This window comes from Megalops cyprinoides, chromosome 4 (genome assembly GCF_013368585.1).
Source record: "Megalops cyprinoides isolate fMegCyp1 chromosome 4, fMegCyp1.pri, whole genome shotgun sequence".
In the NCBI taxonomy this organism is placed as follows: Eukaryota; Metazoa; Chordata; class Actinopteri; order Elopiformes; family Megalopidae; genus Megalops; species Megalops cyprinoides.
The window spans coordinates 29,664,317-29,684,066 of record NC_050586.1 but is presented as its reverse complement, the minus strand read 5'-3'; the positions used below and the strand labels follow the sequence as shown (position 1 = coordinate 29,684,066).

Here is a 19,750-nt window from a genome sequence, read left to right as displayed (position 1 = left end):
CACGTTCTGGCCTTGCTTCCTCCTTATGTGTCTCATGTGAAACCCCTATGCTTACTGTGTTCTTTCCCTTCGGCGTGAAAACCTCATGTTCATGTCCATCAAATCCCGCCTTTGCCAGTACATACAACTACCACTACTATTAATTTTATAAACATTATTATTATTATTATTATTATTATTATTATTAGTAGTAGTAGTAGTAGTAGTAGTAGTAATAGTAGTAGTATTGTTTTGTTGTTGTTGTTGTTATTGATAATATATGTATATTATCGTTACTGCTGTTGTTAATTATCATTTTTATGGTGGTAGTATTTGTTTTCTCTGTATTATTAGTACCGCTGTTGTTGTTCAGTTTAATTGGCTGCACCGTCATGAATAAGTAAAGAGGCTAACAGCGCGGATTGGTAATTCAGTGTGGCCACGCCGTGGTGAGACTGGAGCTCCCGGACCCGGAAGTGGGATGTTGAGTCACCGCTTGGTCACCGCTGATTCTTGCTGGTGGGATGAGGCAGAGAGGAGAAGCGTCGAGCCCAGCGAAGATCTAAACAAACCGAATTCCTCAGAGTGTGTAAGTTATACGTTACAAACGAGTAATAACGGAATAAAATCGAGGCAACGACGACCGGAGGAGCGCGCCGCCAAAATGATGGAAGAAATAGATAGATTCCAAGTGCCTACAGTTCAATCGGAGATGCAGCCTTTGGTGAGTGCAGTACCGCTATCTGCGTTGCTAGCTGTGCGTGATAAATAACGTTACATTTTCATGTCTGTATGAACATTTACTTTAAGGACTGTAATCCTGATTTAATATTCCGTTCCTGGTGTTTCTTTTTAAAGTAAATATTCCTGTTGCCTCTTCTGTGGGTAGCTAATGTTAAGTAGTTGATGTTAGCTTCAATGTTATAGCTATACTAAAATTCTTGATAGACATTACGGCTATCAGGCTTCAATCTGTTTATGGTATCTGAACAGAAGGGCAGATCTGATATGATAACACTAAAGCGCTGCACCCTGATACACAGGATTATTTTGCTGGCGACCTAATAATCATTATGGATGTTCTTGCAGTACTAAGCAGATGCTGCTTATTCCCTTACATTGTTAATGGAGACTTCGATATGATGTTTTTCACAGAGACAACAAGCAGCTACAGTATAACCCCGTCATTTCTGGATGCGTGTCGGATGACAGGTGGAAATTGTAGCAGTATGGCGCGGAGGCCTCTTAGATTTGTTTTAATTTTGTCATCACACAGATCCGAGGTAGATTGCGTGCATAGGCGGTGTCTGTGTCAGATTAGCAAACCGAACGAGGGGGACTCGAGGGAAGTGAGCGGTACTTAACCATCACTGTAGCCAGATTACTTCATCATGCGGAGACTCCGTGATGCACAACCCGCTCGATTGGCCACCCATGGCTTCTTTTCCCTCTCACGCCTCGGTACAGCTTTTTCACTATTTTTTATTAAAACACAGGCTGTTTGCTTTATCGTGTTGACTAGCTGTACAATAGCAGCTGGCAAAAAAAAAAAAAAAAAAAAAATACAGTCGTGTGCCTCTTTCCTTGCGGTCATCCGTGTCGGATGCAGCGGTACTGTATCTGTCTAATTCGATGCTGCTGGAGACGCCGGATTGTCGGGATTCTCTGTGAGCGCAGTACGTTTCGTCAGGGTTATTGTATGGTTGAAGCCGCCCAGGCCTCGGTTTGCTCTAGCTACAGTAACTCGGGGATTCCTACGTCGCTGTCATCTGCGTCTTCCACGGCCTTTTCCAGCTGGTACATGTTGTCAGCTTGATGCTCGCTGCCTTTTGTTTATTTGCGATGATCAGACGTAATCGGGGGAAGCTGTGTCTTTCTACTGCAGCAATAAGGTGACGAGCCATTAGCATTTGGTTAATATAACATTTTGATTTTAACTGTGTAGGAGAACACATATGATGGCGTTGTTTACAGTTACCGAACTTAATTTTTAATTGTTGTTTTTTTCTTTTTTCAGTTGGGGTGTGCACATTTCAGGCAGCACATTCTGTTATATGATTATACAGTTCAATTTTTTACAGTAACAACTGAAATAGGATGCCTCGGTTGAGGGCTTAACAGCAGTGCCCCACCTTAAATCCATGTCAACAAGGGCCACTGCAGACAAGAACACTGCCTATGAAAAGGTGCAAAACACAGCGTGGTCCATTAGAATCAGCAGAGAAATAATCAGTCCCTGTCAATGCTGCTGCATATCTTTGGGGAAGATGAATGCAAAGCCATATGAAAGGCTGTATCCCCCTGTCTCACCTGCTAAACTGCTCACAGGGGCACAAGGATCACATCTGTACATCGCACACCTTTGATGTCATATGTCACATGTTCTTTTTTTTTTTTCTTTTTTTTTTTACTCTCACCAGGGTGACATGACCTTCAAAGAGAGCCTTTCTCAGGCAGTGTGAAGCTAATTCAGTGCCTGGTTCACAGGATATGTTACAGGGAGACAGTAAAGTGCTTTTAATCTGACAGGAAAGGCATTGTGGACTTCTTTTTAATGCACCGTTTGCAATGGTTATAACCACCAGTTTATACTGTTATAGGTCACTCTTATTCAAATTCCATTTCTTAATCATAGAACTCATTCTTCTTGCACCCAGCACTGTCAGGTACATGACTCTTAACGTGGTAAAATATTTCATTTTTATGGGTCTCAACAGCTGTTATTAATTATTTTTTAACTGAAAATAGAAAAATATCTTAGATAGGAACATGGAATTCTCTGTTGGTTCCAGTTGTTGGCCAGACTGCTTATTTTAATCATACTGTAGCCTTTGCATGAAATTGGATATGTGGGCCTGTACGTATTTTTATCCCTCCTGCTCCAGTGTCCTTAATATCATTTTTTCTTCTTTATCAGTAGCCTATCCCTCCATTTGTAATTGGCAAGAGATGGTTAAAGTCACTGTGGTAATGCAGAATAATTCTCATTTCAGCAGCGCAGACATGTTGACTGAATACACCGATGGAAGTGCTAACGTCCCAGTTTTGGGAGAAGTTGCTCCTCTGGCGTACCTTTATAGCTGTGCTGTCTGGAGGTTATCGTGCGACTGTGCAGCTTGGGGGCAGATTCCTCCAGAGTGTAAGCAGCCATGTTGTCACTGTCAGAGCGATGGGGATTCACTGGCTCTAATGTGGTCACTGATTCTGAGACAGGCAGACAGCAGAAAGGTCACAGATGTGCACTGAATGACAGCTCCTGGTTGCGCATGAGGACGTTAGCGTCCTTGGGCTGCTCTGCTTTAAAAAAAAAAAACACCTGTCACCTTCCTAAAATCATAGGACATCATGTATTTAGCCAGCTTGGTGCTCTGTTGTCACCTTTGAGAAAACAAATTTAAAGAGATACTTCTGTGTGCATTATTTTTACACTCTCACCTCTCGTATCATCATGAGTTTGGTGGTCCCTGAACTTAACATAACACATTGTCTAAGAATCAGTGTGGCTCTTACTTATATTGTGTTGAGAACAGAGTGCTTCGCTGGTGAGGCACAACTACATGGAGCAGATGGCCCCATCCTCCGACCCAGTCAGCACAGAGCTGCAGCCCATTTGACACAGAGCAAAGGGTGTATACGTGAGCCTGCCAGGTCGGAGCTGATCACAGGGGCAGAGTCAGTAGATTAGTGTTCATAAGGGGGAAGACAGAGGGTGTGACGTGAAATGGCAGCCCAGTATTCGTGTTTTCCTGCGGCGACGCAAGGTTGGCGGCTGAACGTTTTCTGAATGGGCTGAGGACATAGATGTCACCCAGCCCAGGGGTTTCAGAGACTCCCGCAGACAGCTGTTCCGCCGGGCACGAGGAGTGACGGGCCTTTGTCACGCAAATGACTTCATTGTGTGAAACAGAGTCAATTTATTCCGCTGACACCCGCCTGTCAAATATGCCGCTTTAGAAAAGTCTGTTCTTTAAATGATATCAACCACAGATGTCACTTTGCAGGATTATCCAGATTTGGGACTCGATTCCTGTCGGGTTTTTGGAATTAGTCTCTGTCTGTTAATTCTGCCCCAACTGAAAAATCTGAACAGGAAATGGAATCACGACAGACACCTTGAACACAGTGAAGTGAACACAGTGTATGTATAGTATATCTTGTTTTACATCTGGGCCTTTTTGTACAGATCAGGTAGAATGGGGAACTTGTACCGCATTACCTGGGTGAAGATTGTTAGGGTAATTTTACCTCATCTCATCCAGTGTCTGAAACAATTATTGGTTTCTTGTTTGGTTTTCAGTAGGCTGTGAAGACAAGCCCTAATTCTCAGTCTTTAAAAAGCTTAACCAGGGCCTGGATTTACAAGGCATGGCAGTGGCTTTCTACCATGTAGCCCTTGTCCTGTAAATGTAGTCTCCTGTAAGCAGTGAATTATGAATCTGAATACCGTTTTGCTGACCCATGCAAACTCATTTGTGAAAATAGCAGCTGTTGGGGGGGGCTTCATCAACAAGATGTTTCTAGTTTTGTTGAGTCTCAACTAACCAGGAAGTAGAAAATAGCAGGCTTTGGAGGTGATATATGCTCTGTGACTGGCAATCAGCGGCCCTGTCTGCTCGCTTCACATGTGGCACAAAGCAGAGCATGGGATTGGTGGATGACATAGACGGCTATGCTTTCCCTGCGAGACACGTTTCTGCTGTGTCAGCAATTGCCTGTGTCATGTGACCCATCCACACAAAAAAGGCTTCGAAAGGAAGACTCATCGAAAGCCGCCTTATTTCAGAGGCCAGCAACTGAGAAGGAGTGACAGAAGGATCCTGGGGGAAAAAGTATCGGTTTGGGACACTAGATTCCATGAAGAGGTGTCGTTTCAAATCCAGTGATGGGAAAGGGAGGCTCCATGAACCCCAAAAAAAGGTAGAGCTACAGTGTGAAGTCTGTCACTGACCTGAATCAACTAATCAAAAGACTTTGCTCCATAATAAGACACTATGATTGGTTCTGATCAGTGAGTCACTGATGACACATGATCAATCCACCCATTTTTAAGCTCATGAAGTTCTACTCCTCTGTCCCCTTTCCTTCTGGGCAGTTCACTCATACAAGCTGAACAGAATGTCAGTTATACCAGGCATGCCTTGAGGTACTACAGAGAAGCACATAAATGCAGAGTACAGTAATCAGGTATGTCTCCTGCCTCATTCACTGTGTATAATCAGGTATTGCCAATGTGCTGTACACTAATAACCAGGTATGTTCACACCACAGCATGTCATATCGGTATATAAGGTCAGCATGTGTGCCACATACTGTGTGCTGGTGAGGTTTGCAATGACAAGAGCTTGAGATTGTAGACATATTGGGTGGGGCATAGCCTCTTAAGCACCTCCCTCACATCGAAAGTCCAGTGTTTAACTTCTGTGAGTTTTGTCGTCATTCCCATGCAGTTGATATAATGTAATGCAATGTAATGATGGGCTTTGTGATCCCTTACCTTCCCTATGCCCTTTGATTTCATCACATTGCTACTGTAAAAGACTGTTAAGTTTCGTGACATCTTGGTGAAAGCCACCATTGGGCTATTAAAGTTCTCCTAGTCCTAGTTTCCCAATCTGACCATCCATCCTTCTTGTGAACATTTGCTTTTTCTTCCTGGTAGTCTCTTCATTAGCTGAAGTTCTGCAGATATGCATTTAAGCGCAGTTTTATGATTTTGTCTTTAAACTGATTTTCAAAGGAAGCAGGTTTGGGCCATTTGCCTTGTATCCAGCCTCCATGTTCATGGGCAGAAATGGCAGGTGATTAGCTTCTGTAAACAGGTGTCCAGACATAAAGCTTTCAGGTGTGTTTGTCAGTCAGCCAGTCAGTCAATAGATAATTCCCATTGCAGCACATGACTTAGCAGATGCTGTAGTTCAGAGACTTGCAAAGTAGGAGCACAAAAGTGTAGCAACCGAGCAAACCTGCCACATCACAGAAAATGGATACATGGATTGTCCTAGAGTTGATTTGATTGATTAGCTAACCCTAAGTATGGAATATTCAATACTCATGCTGCATAAAGCTGTTGATGATGTCATGTGGCCTTTGAGGTCACATGGCTCATTCAAGTGGCTAATTCAGACTGCAGATCAATTATCAGATCACTACAATCTTGGAATGGAGATCAATAGGAGCAAAAGCTAGCGTAAAGAGGGAACTCACAGGACCGCCTTTGGGGGTGCTTTAACCAGTGCATCTTGCTACCCTCTGCAGAAACAGTGTGTGCTGAAAAATTACACAAGCTGTTACAGCTGAGACTGCTTCATCTCTGCTGATCCTTCTCTGTTCCTGTCAGGATGTCCTGCAAGTGTTCAGGGAGGTGGGGCTTGACAGCTTTCGGCTGGAGAATGAAATCAAGGTCTGGGCTCGGAAAGGTTTGCACCAGTGCAAAGGGAAGTGTGGTAATCTGCACCTGTCCCACAGAGGAATTACTGTACTGCTCCTTGCACAGAGTAATGGAGAATGGACAAGTGGCACAGATACAGTCTTATGTAGAGACATCAGCAGTAAACCACATCACAAACCACAAATGTTTATCATTAGTTGTTTGGCTCCCAACAACTTCTCAAAGGCTCAGTGTTCTGAAGTTCATGCAGATGAACTACAAGGGTCAGAGAAACAGGAAGCACTGAAGGAGGACATTATCTTTCTCATTTTCAAACATGTACTCTAAATCTCACTGATCTGCTACTCGGCACTGTGTCGATCTGATCCAGACAAGGTGCTGTTCCTCAGCAGATTTTTCTGATCAGAATATTTTTCTGTTATGCTGGAAGCATTAAGCACATATTTTATAAACCCTGGGAGAAATTAGCCTGGGAAGAGCAGCTTCACTCTGCGTCTTTTTGGACAAGTGTTGCTGCTTGCGGGCCAGGACTAATGAAGTGCAGCTGGGTGGCTCTTGTGAACACTTGCAGTCTGTTTGTCTGGGCCTGTTTTCTTTTTGGAAGAACATTGTTTCGAGGCAAAGGGTGGATATTCTCCAACAAGGCCACCAACTCCTGTTCCCCCAAAAGACATTTGCATACAACCGCACCTCACAGACACACCATACCCCATACTTGACTGTACCCACTCACACCCCCCCCCCCCCCCACATCCGCACACAACTGCACACACACATATGCTCATACATCAGTGCGCACAGACACACACACACAGATGCAACCACACCCGATCCTCCCCACATCCCCATTCCCTCCACATTCATCACGTCTGTAAATGAATATAGATTCAGCAGCAGTGGCAGCCTGGAAGGGACTGTAGCCTGCGAGCCCAAATCTGCCCGACTCCAAGGGGAATTCACCCGTGGGGCCAGACATTAGTAATCCACTGCAACTGCCGCACGCTCCCTGGAGGCCACAATCTGCCCCTGCATCCAAGGCTTCTTTCTCTTTTGAAGACGGGTTCGTTCAACTGAAGTCATCTGAAATGGTGTTTATGTAAAGAGTCCTCTGTTAACAAAGTCAAATGCAGGTTACCGGTGAAACACGAAAGCTGGCTTTAGCTTAAAGGGAGGAATATGTGCAGATTGCCATCTGGAGCTGGGAAATTTGAAACTTACAGCTGGTCATTAACCGTGAGATGAAGATCCCGTCTGGACCCGGGGTCTCCCCATGGGAGATAAACACAGGGTTTTACAGCATGTTATTCACTGTTTTTGTACTATGATACAGTACAATGATGCATGAGTAACTTTCTAATACACATATCAGTATAACCATGCAACATATACACTACATTTATATTAGTTATACAGTATAATGTTTGAGTAACTAAAGACGGATACTCCCTTCCGCCTTTCTCTGAAGAACGTCCTCTTTTTATTCCTCTCTTCTGTCTGTTCCGTGTTTATAAGTACACACCTTAGTCTTAGCTGTCTGATGTTGCGTAAGCTTTGCAGAGAGGAAGAGTCTGTTCTGTCTCAGAATGGAGGGAAGATGAGGAAGCTCGTGCATACAGAGAGATGTGGTGTGCCTGTATGCATGGCGATGGCCTCCTTTGTGTGACCAGGAGAGCAGAGCTAGCATGCCAGTTAGGGCTGCACGATGTAGCCGTCGCCATATATCGAATAGCTATGTTTAGTGCAATAACAGCTATCCCCATCATGTGGCCTTAGATTTCTTCCCGTATTTTTTTCCCTTTAGTCATACCTGATGCAGGAGCACACCTCCAAAGTTCAGTGAAATGCTTCCAGGGCAGAAAAATATCACTTGTATCTATATGTTGGTTAACTTACCTGTTAGCTTTGAAAAACACATAGCATATGTTTTCAGTCTTTATCTTTGTAGCCGTGTGTTTGTATCTACCACATGGAAGCAGCATAGTGCGGTTGCTGTTATATTAACATTGAATAGATACGAGTGGCGTTTTTCCCCCGGGAGCATTTTACGTAGCCTCAGAAAACTGGAGGTATGCTCCTGCATCAGGTATGACTAAAAGGAAATTGCGACGGCTATATTGTGCAGCCCTAATTGCGGACGTGACTGCGGTCTGGCATTGCACTGAGCTGAAGAGTCTTAAGCTGCTGTATAGGAAGCAACTTTTGTTACAAGCTTGTTCCTGTCTGTGTCCTCGGGTTCTGTTTGCAGAGTGTAAAGGTGAAATGGCTTGCACAATCTACCTTTTTGAAATGTTCAATACCCCTGTTGGTCTGAGAATAAAGGCTGCATGAGAAGGATAGCAAATCAATGAACTGATCCCGGAACAGTTTGTTTCCACGCAGGCTTTCATGGGAGAACAGATGGGAGTTGTATAATTGGCTTTACAGTCAGCAACAGCACCTTCAGTTCCACCTGAGATTGTTATGTGCTTATTTTTAATGTTTGATAGTTACCTTTTGAGAAAATGGAGAATGCTTTAGAGCAGCTAATTGGATATCATGGAGCAAGCTGTAATACATGCAGAATTATTACCTTCTGTGTACGGGTTCTGTACCCTGTCTCTAGAAGATGATGTCATAAACTTAGCTCCAAGCATTTGACCAAGCAGGGAAAAACCCAGCTCTTAAAAGGCAATGAGGGGTGTGACCATCCACCCCTCACCATATCTATTGTTGTATGCCAAGCCTTACGGAATTACCAGAAAAATACAAAAGGATTTTACAGCAAGTTTGCTTATTTGGTTTAAAGAAAGGCACGTTAAAGCCCAGAGAGACTTGTTTCAAACCAGCTATAGGAAGATTAAGCCATTTTGATACACTCAACCAAATAATCATCTCTTCTCTCTGTGGACTAAGATGAATCTGACCTGAATAGCATTAGAGGGAGTTTGGTCTCAGCAGTTATTATGGTAACTGTTCTCCTGCTTTGCTGTAATGTAAAGTTCATTTTCCCCATCAACCATATGTATGCGTCACGCTGTTAGCATTCAGGAGACACAATGTGGATACAGAATAAGGACACAAATCTTCACAGACGCAACGAAAGAGGGAGATGAGAGAAAAATGAAAAGGGCCCAAAGACATCACAGATATGTGCAAAGGCATTTGATTTCGAGATCAGTCTGCGGGGATCTGTGTGTACTTTAACCATCACAGCTGAACATGTGCTTCACAAATCAGCCTGTAGGGCTGCCATGGTGGGATGAGTTCAGTTTAGTGAGCAGAATCTCTGGCCCATATTGTGCTGTTCAGACAGAGCAAAGCACACATGCTCCGAGCTACAGACACAGGGGCTGAGTCACTCAGTTTCAGGATCTCCCAGCCGCAGTCACAGAGTGACTCAGTCACACAATCTCTCAGTCACAGACTCACACAATCTCTGTCGCAGAGTCAGACAATCACACAGTCACACACTCTCAGTCACACACAGTCACAGAGGCACGCACAGTTAGAGAGTCGCTCAGTCGCAAAGCCAGAGTTACACAGTCACACACAGTCAGAGAGTTAGTCATGCAGACATGGAGTCACACAGTTTCTGACTGTTTTCCCTTCTGTCTCTTAGAAACAAAGTATATGCAGTGTGTTGCTGCGTAGGATTAGAGGGAGGGAGGAGGATGGTAGCTCTGGGCAGTGAGTCCCTTTCCCATTTAAAACCAAGGAACAGCACATGATTTTTTAGTGGTAATACAGACTGTCCATGAGAGACGAAATTCAGATGCAGATGGGAAAAAAAGCATAATTATGAGATTATGTTTGCCTCAGAACAGACGCTAGTTCACTCTCAGTTACTGTTTTGTCTCATAATTGGATGTTGCAGGTTAATAAAAGAAAAGAATTTTAATAAAAGAATTTGAGCAGCTTGTAGGCTTTTGTATTTGAAGCAGCATCGCCACATCTGAAGTGCGACGTGTTCCTCTCCAGTCTGGCACTCTCTGTTTCAGCAGCAGCCATGATGATTTCATTTAGCTGGAGGTCCACGGGAAGTCCTCTGATCATACATGTGGCCTTTGCTGTGACAGCAATAAAGCTGTATTCTGAAGCAACCCAGTAATCCTTGGCTAGGTGTAGCCTTATGCAGGGTGCATCATAGCATTTCAAACACTGATTCATTTGCCACAATATAAAATGAGACCCACTAGTTACAACATTGAGATCCTGTTGTTTGGAAATGTCCCAGGGGTGCTCAACCACAGAGCAATCATATAGAGGGCAGTCATGTAGATAGTATGTAGATAGTCTTAACCACCTACATTCTAGCCTCTTCCCAATAGGCTGTCGCAAGCTTTTTGATTTGTAGTTTGTTATTGAAACTAAGATGGAGGAGGGTTGGCTACCTCAAGCCTAATACTTTTGCATGCTGTCGCCTAATCATTTTGATATGGCAGTGTTTAATGGACTGTCAGATTGATGGACAGTGAAATTAATGATCACGACTCCAGGCATCAGTGATTGCATTTGTTTAGCCTTAAAAATGTTAATTCTGGTTTAATTGGTGTTTGGTGAAAATAAGTGCGTGGGTGTAATGGCCAGGATTATTCATTACTAATTCATGGTTCACCCAAGCAGAAGGTACAGAATCATCAGTTCAGCCAGGTGCGGTCTGGGTCACCATCTTGGGTTTGGGAGAAAAACCACTGCTCTTGCCCTCAAATGGAATTCCTGGAAGAGGTGTTTAATGTAGCTCTTTATCAAATGAATGTCCTGGCCTGAATATGTAGTGGTATGTAGCATATTCATGTTTGTGCTGAGCTGAGCCGTTTGATAGGAGCACCCTGCTGTGGCTGTTGCTTCCTGTGACCTTCCCTGTGATGCGCTGAGACCCAGGCGATCCCCAGAGGAACGCAGCAAAGCACAATGCAAACCGAGAGCATTAACAGGCAGTGTTTCTGTTTGATCATTTTATCCTTCCAAATATAATTTCTTCCCTGTGGTCAGCTCATCCCCGCAGGTGTTGTTGCTTAAAGGTTTGTTGTAAATATGAGAAACTATGCTTTATATCTCCTACTCAGTAGGTTTAAAAAATTGGTGAAGCAGAGAACTCCAGATGCACAAACACCTCATCCAGCTTTTAATATTCCTCAGTCTGTTTAAAAAAAATCACTGTTAGTGCTGGTTGGACCTACCATGCTCAGCAGAGATGTGCCTTTGCCCTGTGAAAACGTATGCAGGCTGTGTGCGGCCCATTATGTGGCACAGGCCTGCTGTTGATGCTCGTACAGTTTCCATTCCAGGTGATTTTCTAACAGGAGCAGGTCTGTGGGCTGAAATAATGAGGCCTGTTTGTGGAGTGGTGGCTGAACACTTTCCCCACACCCATATTGCATGAGGTGTGCAAGGACCTTTATGATCACTCCTGTGATGGTGTGGGGCAGAGGAGAGAGGATGCTGGGAGTTCACATTCAATTCCCATGATGCATGATCCCATGATAATAATAATGGTTATTATGGTGTGATTTTTTTCAAATACATACTCTAATAAAGCATGTATTGCTACATATTTAGAATCCTTTCTAAATAGTGTTCCATTCTATATGATGAAAACGTCCTATAGAAATGTAAAATTCTGCTTGAACATTGTGGAATTTGGGGTAGAGCGTGTCTTTCTTTTCCACCCCCATACTGTTGCCTTCATTCAAAGTGAGCAACGCCCTTGAAACAGTCAGGAACAAATTGAGAATGAGGACTGAAACGAGCAAGCTAATGAGGTGAATCAATAGCAGTCCTGCAGGCTCACCTCCCCTCTGCCGACGGTCCAAGGACAGGCGCTTTTGGGGACGTACCGCGCACAATACACGAGACAGCTGGGGTCGTCCCCAAACCTTCGATTAAGCTTTTGGTTGATTTCCACGTGTGGCAGGTCTGCAACGTTTTTTTTTTCCAGCTGCTGTGTCCTGGAAGCAGGCTTTTTTAGTGCACTGAATGCTCTGGGACAAGCACAGCTGAGTCGATATTTCTCAGAGCTCCATTGCTTCAGGTGAACATGACAGTCACTTCTCCTAATGTGAAAAACCACACCGCATCACACCCCACCACCTGGTTCCCCACAAATAGCGTTCACTCTGTCAAATCGCAATCCATCTGTCAGGTAAAGGGAGTCAAAGTGTGTGAGTTTTGATGAGGTCAGGATTAATGTGTGTCCAAGGGCAACTTGAAATAAGGTCTTAGTCCTGTTAGATTCCATGAATAGCCTGTAATGGCCATATAAGGAAAGGCAAGATTCCACTTTCTGTTCAGGGAGTTCAACTGTGACATCACTACAGCACTAGTGGGCTTTTCTTTGTTAATGTCTGTTGGTCAGATCACATCTGGTGTTGATTCCTGAAGCTTGTCACTTATAATATTAAACAATAATAGTAGATAACAGATTATGCTCAAATTGCATCTTTAAGGATCTCAAACCTTTTTACTTGATTATATTGGCAAAGGTTGCTGAAAATAGATCTACCGCAAGCTTTTTCAATACAAATATATATGGAGCAAGAATGGCTTATGTAAACAGAAGAGTTAAAAAATGTTGAGGTGTTAAGAATTTGCTGACACCCAGTCTAGAATGGCTGATACTGAATAAAGTCCAATCAGTATTGGATTTTTAAGGTCATTTTTGCAATCTTGGTATAATATGAATAGACATAGGAGATGAATAATGTTACGGATTTTGTTCCATCTTTTTTTTTTAGCGAAGATTCAACGCTCTGCCTTCTGGTTCCCTTTAACATTTCAAATCAATTGCAAGCTTGCATTTTTAACGTGAAATACTGTACTCAAAGACAGTTGAAATTTTGCCAGAATTTGTTTTAGGAGTCAGGCACTCCTAAAGATCTCTATTGCTGATAACAATACCATTAATCTGTCTTAACCCTTACGTTTTATCACAGAGTTCTTACTTGTGAAGTTGGCATTCTTTCTCTCTCTCTCCCCCTCTCTCCCCCTCCCTCCCCCTCTCTCTCCCTCTCTCCCCCTCTCTCCCCCTCTCTCCCCCTCTCTCCCCCTCTCTCCTCTCTCTCCCGCTCTCTCCCCCTCCCTCCCCCCCTCTCTCCCTCTCTCTTCCCCTCTCCCCCCCTCCCTCCCCCTCTCTCTCCCCCTCTCTCTCCCCCTCTCTCCCCCTCTCTCCCCCTCTCTCTCTTGTGTTGCAGGTCAGTTCAGGTTTTCTCTAACCAAGCAGCATAACAAACATGCTGGTGCACAGGTTATCACGGAACAATGCAGTCTTCGGTATATTGTAACATGAAGCAAGACTTTGCCTTCCGTCCTCAGTACATAGTCACCACAGAATATTAAGCAGCAGCCTTACAAACTTGCTTTCTAGAACAGTCCATGACAAACTGAGAAAGTGGTGCATTATCTTCAGTGCTGTATAACTTCACTGCCTTGCAGTGAAGCGTGTCTCCTGGCTGAATTGGTGCATGATGTTAAGGGGTATGTGCTGCAGTCCTTGCCAGTTAAATACTTAATTACAACTGCAATGCCTAATGTGCACTGTAAAATCTGTACCGGCATCCATCTGGCTGCAAGGGAGGCTGCATCGCTGGGATTTTAAAGGCAAGACGCCACTATAAATGGTATCTTTTTGATGCAGATCGTATTGGAATTAAGAGTTCCTTACCAACAACAAATGAATTCAACTCTTGTTTGAGTAATATATATATATAAAGAGGCTGTGCAATCTCTGTTGTTCTCTCCTTATTCCTCCCGGATCTTGCTGTTTCTTGCTCTCCCTCTCTCTTTCTGTGCAGTAAGTAGCCCCCAACTTACCACCCCAACAACCCACCCCAGCCTAAACAGTAGAATTTGACAAAACAACAAAAAACACAACCTCCCTCTCACTCTCTCTCCTCTTTGCTGGATGACATTCAGAGTCTCACAGGAGGTGTTTAGGGAGAGGTCTCTGGCACTGGGCTTTGGGAAGCTTCTCCAGCTCAGATGAAACTTCCTGTTTTCTGTAATGCGGGTGGAGGCAGAGTGGATGAGAGAGGATTGGAAATTGCAGAAACTGCTGGGCCTCTCTTGGGGCTCCTGTATGAGCTGTGTGGTGTTTCCAGCCACCCACTGGCAGTGCTGTGGCACAGCTCTTGTCAGACCAGGATCACGCAGTGCATGAGCTGCCGTCACACCGGAGGGTGGAACCTGTTGCTGTGTGTGTGTATGCACGGCTCAGGTTACCTGCTACCCTTTTCTTTGCAACACGGGAGCATAAACAGACATGTTTGACTGACAGTACCTGCTCATTTTCACTGCTGCACCCCTCTCTCTGTCTGTATATCCAGCATGTCTAACCACTGTGCTTTTGCATCTGCGCAGGACCCAGCGGCCTCCTCCACCTCAGAAGGGGACTCGGACACACGGGAGGGCGACTCGGTGGCACTCAACTACAAACCCTCCCCGTTGCAGATGAAAATCGGTGAGTCCTTTTGCGTGACCTCAGAGACCAACCCGTTGCCCATCTCTGTGTCTCTCCCTCTCTGTCTATCCATCTGCCCCGTGTCTGGTCCTGGAGCCCTCCAAGGCCTCTGTGCTGCCATGGGTTACAGAGGAACCAACATTCCACGCACTCTCATTGGCTGAATAGAAGCAGTGGGGCGGGACTTGATTCCCAGGACAGACACTGCTGTTGTGCCCTTGAGGAGTGATTTGCTGCAGTAAATAAATGGCTGCTATTTAAGCCATGAAACGGCTGGATAAGAGTATCTGCTAAGCAAATAATGTGGTATAACTATATCATTTAATAATGTGATATAATGCTTTGTGATGGCAGGCGTGTGACACAGTAGAAATAGAGATTTTTCTGGGCATGTGGTTCTATAATCCAGCTGGGGTCAAGGGCCGGTGTTTTCTAATTAAGGAAGCACTGAATCAGAAGTCACGGTGCGGTGTCCTCAGCTGCGGCACCCTGGACAGGGCAAATTGTGCCATGGCAATTTGAGCGTGCTCAGATATGCAGTGAAATAGCGCCCTGAGCCACAGTAGTGCCACAGCGTCAGTGTAAACCGGCAAAATCCGTCTTAATATAAGAAATCAAAGGCGCAAGGTGCCCTTGCTCAGGTTCGGCCTCGGGTATGTGTTGTAGGTGCTGGGAGGGGCAGGTCATAGAGGGGCTGCTCAGGCCTCAGCAGGGAACACTCCCTCATTTGAAAACAGCCCCCCTGAAACTGTTTCTGAGTTCATTTGCATGATACAGCTGCATCTGATGCAATTGCTCTGCCTTTGCGTGTTTCATATAAAATAGTTTTAGTCATAATTAAATAAAGGGTGAAAAATAATTTGCATGTAATTAATTTTAAAAAGTGTTTATAAATCTGTTTCTAAATAATCAGTCTCATTTTATATAACCTGATCTCTTTGTTAGTTATTTTATGTGAGGCTGCTACATTAAACAAAAGTAAAAAGCAGTTTTCTGCAGGGAGGTCCTTACTGATATTTCTGAATATTGATGAATGTTAATTATGAATGAGAGACTCAGGTAGGTTGCCTGCCTGCTGTTAGTGGCTCACTCACCACCCCTGGATTCCTCTCTTACACATGGCTGCTTTGGTTTGGTGTGGCATTTGCCATAGCTCTAGTAGGACTATAGATTAACATACTTTACCCCCTTTCACTTCAGACCTACGCAAGTGCTGTCACCCACAAAATCAATGCTTTATTTATCTGTATACAATAATGATAATTGTGTTAATGTCATTATACTGTATTGTGCTGTTCTTTGAGAAGACAGCAGGGCCAGAGGGAATTGCTTTTTCTAAATGGATTTCAAAATGCTAAACAGTTAAAAATACATGCATACCCAAGAGTTAAATATACATTTACAATAATAATGGTAGTAATAATACTAATACATGAATATGCAAGAGCTAAATACCAAAAATGCTAATGTGGTCAAACAAAATGGCTCAATAACAAGTAATTAACAACTTGATCCTTCATCCTGTGTGTATTCCAATTGTTCTTCCCGGATATCCTGGTCTTACTCGGTGCAGTTTGACCATGGAATTATGTTCATAGAACACCCTATTGGCTGTGATGTTATGCTGGTGGGAGGAGACAAAGGTCAGGTGATGTCTAAGACTCTGTTCTTTTCTGTGATTGGCAGAGAAACAGAGGGAGCTGGCCAGGAAGGGCTCGCTGAAGAATGGAAACGTGGGAAGCCCGGTTAACCAGCAACCCAAGAAGAACAACGTGATGGCCAGGACACGGTGAGACCACTCGTGCTGCCTTCATTTTGGAGTCTTATTTTAGACTTTAAACAATTTTAAACGAAATACTGATTTAGAATAGGTCTTTGTTGTGAATCAAGCACATGTCAGCATAATTTTGTCCATCCATTTCAGAAAATTGCTATGACGATGTCAGCTGAGCTAGAGAAACAGGAAAAAAGTGGAAAACCACAATGCAGATGAATGTTCTACGTTAGAATCCAATATCTATTAGTTTGCAAAATTTAATTTGGAATACTTAAATCTGACTCCTTTTCTCACCCTTTGTCATGCCTTTATTCCTTCCTCTGTTTTTCTCCTTCCTTTCTCTCTCCCTCCTCTCTCCCTCCCTCTCTCTCGGCCCTTCTCTGCCACAGGTTGGTTGTTCCCAATAAAGGCTACTCCTCTTTAGACCAGAGTCCGGATGAGAAGCCTTTGGTAGCGCTGGACACAGATAGGTAGGAGAGCCCTTTGAGAGTTTGTGACGTGCCACCCCACCCGCACCCCCCGCCTTTCATCAGAACCATAAGCTGCATCTTACCCTATCAGACTAGAAAACCTGGAACCACGACCAAAGATTCGCACCACTGCAATATGGCTGTAGACATTAAGAACGTCCTTGCGACACAAAACATTGTGGTATCTGTCCAGTGTGATCTCCAAGAATGAAATGTCCATTTTCTCGTCGGATAGCCTTCCCATGATTTGTCGTACGTTTTTGGGAAATCTGACGCTGTGAAGCATGCATTGAAGGAAGCCCTAGTGAATGGAGGAGAGAGAACGTGCGGCCAGCTATTGAGGCCCTGCTCGTATGTGGATACTCCAGCTCTTTATATGCACAGACCGGTGTTTCATCACACACTCTTAACTCGCTAATTACAAAATGCAAATGGCTGCATAGGTGCCCTTGGTTCTGCCCTGGGGAGAGCTTGGCCAGCCATCAGGTAATTAGCAATTCATCATTGCTCTGATTACATCTGAGCTGTGATACAGGGGGGACTGGTTTTTATCATATACAGAGTCAGATAAGATTAGCTTCTGATGCTACCAGGAGTACCCCTTTGGGGAGATGCTCTGTAAATTGCATATTTTACTTGATCTGGACATTTGCATCTTTATAAGAGTTGCTGGATGGCAGGACTCCTTTGTTGATGAAAGGGGGGGGGGGGTAAAAAACAAAGTAGCGAACGGAATGCTCCATTTGATCAGAATATAGTTCAGACTAAAGTGTGTCCAAAGTTAAATAGAAGTCAGTCCTGCGTTCCTTCCCTACGGGTTTCACCCCATGTCTTCCTTTGCGTTCTTTGTGCATTGTACATTAGAACACCACTAATTGAAACTCTCAGGCCAAGAGCCGCCTGCATAATCTGGTTCTTAAAGATGAGGTTTAGCCTGAAGTTGCATCATCATACAATATGTTACAGAATTCATGCACACAGAAATGCACATACACACATACACTACATATACACAGGCACACACGAACAATGTATTAGGCTGTACGTGTTTGTAAGTGGTAACAGGATCTCTCTGGCTCCATCATCAGTGTTCCCTGTGAAAATTCACCCCTGCTGAAATGCAAATTCTGATTATCATATTCACCTGTGGAAGTAACGCAGCTTGGACCGTTAGTTACTGAGGGAGGTACATTGTTGGCCTTCTCATTCATTCACCAGCTTTGCTTTAAAGTGCAGTACCTGACCCTACCACTGTGTACTGCTCTCAATGCAGACGTCTCACTGTCCCTGCTCTTGCCTTTCAGTGATGATGACTTCGACATGTCCAGATATTCCTCGTCAGGATACTCCTCGGCCGAGGTGAGATGTCTGAGGGACCAGGTACCTATACACCCCGGCCTACACCACTTACATCAATACATTACACCTATGACCTCATAAGGACAGGGCACCAGTGCCATTCATGCCAATACCACTTACCTGTACATACAAGTGACATCTGTAAACTTACATGCACAGTGTATGGCCGCCATCAAAGTTAACATCACTTATCTTCGATAACTTATACTAGTAGCCTTATGTCCAGTGCAGGCACGCTTACCCCGCATGGTTTAATTGAAAATATTCTTCATGTCACCATCCATTGCACATTTTGTAATGATGCTTAAGTAGGGAAATTGGCTTGTAATTTTGATCCTTTATGATGCGTCACCCCGTATGTATAATGATGATGAATAACCACTGTGATTATAATGAGAATTTCCCCAAGTGTGAAAGCAGTAATGCTAATATTGATGTTAGCACTGAAATGTCCTGCATTACGTTGCTTCTTGAGTAATAAGTATGATGTGCACTCTAGTGAGAGAGCGTTGAAATTAAAATTAATGAATGGTATCGATCATAACGGCAGCATAGTAACATCAGTTCTTGCCTTTTCTGTTCCTGCAGCAGATAAACCAAGACCTGAACATTCAACTGCTGAAAGATGGCTATCGACTGGACGAAATCCCTGATGATGAAGACCTCGACCTCATCCCCCCCAAATCGGTCAACCCCACCTGCATGTGCTGCCAGGCCACGTCCTCCACGGCCTGTCAGATCCAGTAGCCCCCAAGGGCCCCCTCCCAACCCTCATCTCTCTGCCTGTCTGCAGTGAGTTCTGTTTGCTACTAGAGGGCGAAAGAGAGCAATGATTTAAAAAAAAATAATAATAATGTAATGGTGATGATGATGATGATAAAAAGACAGGCAACATGTTAAATATCAATATTTAAAAAGGAGAACAAAAAGATAAAAATTAAAAAAAGGAAAACAAAACGGCCACTGCTTCCTCCTATGGTAGGACATGTATATGTACACTCTGTGTTTCAGAGATGGGAGGAACCAAACTGAAGGCCACCTTGGTGCCACCCCTTTGCCAACAATGTGACATTACACATGAAAAAGGTCAAGAACTATGTAAACTTTTAGTCAAGTCAAAGCTAGAAAGGAAAAAAGAAAAATGACAGTTTTTCTGGTGTAGTTGCTCATGTGACAACAGCTACCCTGCCCACTGAAAAGACTTTGCTTCCATGTTTTTGGTTTGTTTGGTTTCTTTTTTGTCTTTGAAACTATTGTACAATTGTATATGTTGAAGAAATAATTTCTTTAAGAAACAGACAGAATGAGAGGATAGGTATGAGGGAACACTATAATGAAAGCAT

General features: G+C 43.8%; 1 protein-coding gene across 2 annotated transcripts; it reads left to right on the top strand.

Moving 5' to 3' along the window:
* The first annotated feature begins 456 nt into the window (after window positions 1–456).
* On the top strand, window positions 457–19,296 carry LOC118775957 (protein FAM219A-like). 2 transcript variants are annotated; one of them, XM_036525949.1, is made up of 6 exons: window positions 457–703; window positions 14,702–14,801; window positions 16,488–16,590; window positions 16,968–17,048; window positions 18,353–18,407; window positions 18,996–19,296. In XM_036525949.1, the coding sequence occupies exons 1-6, from the start codon at window positions 461–463 to the stop codon at window positions 19,152–19,154; spliced, it is 741 nt and encodes a 246-aa protein (XP_036381842.1). In that variant the 5' UTR covers window positions 457–460; the 3' UTR covers window positions 19,155–19,296. The 2 variants fall into 2 exon arrangements, with proteins under 2 accessions (XP_036381842.1, XP_036381841.1); XM_036525948.1 differs by having other exon boundaries at window positions 18,353–18,428.
* Window positions 19,297–19,750: the final 454 nt, after the last annotated feature.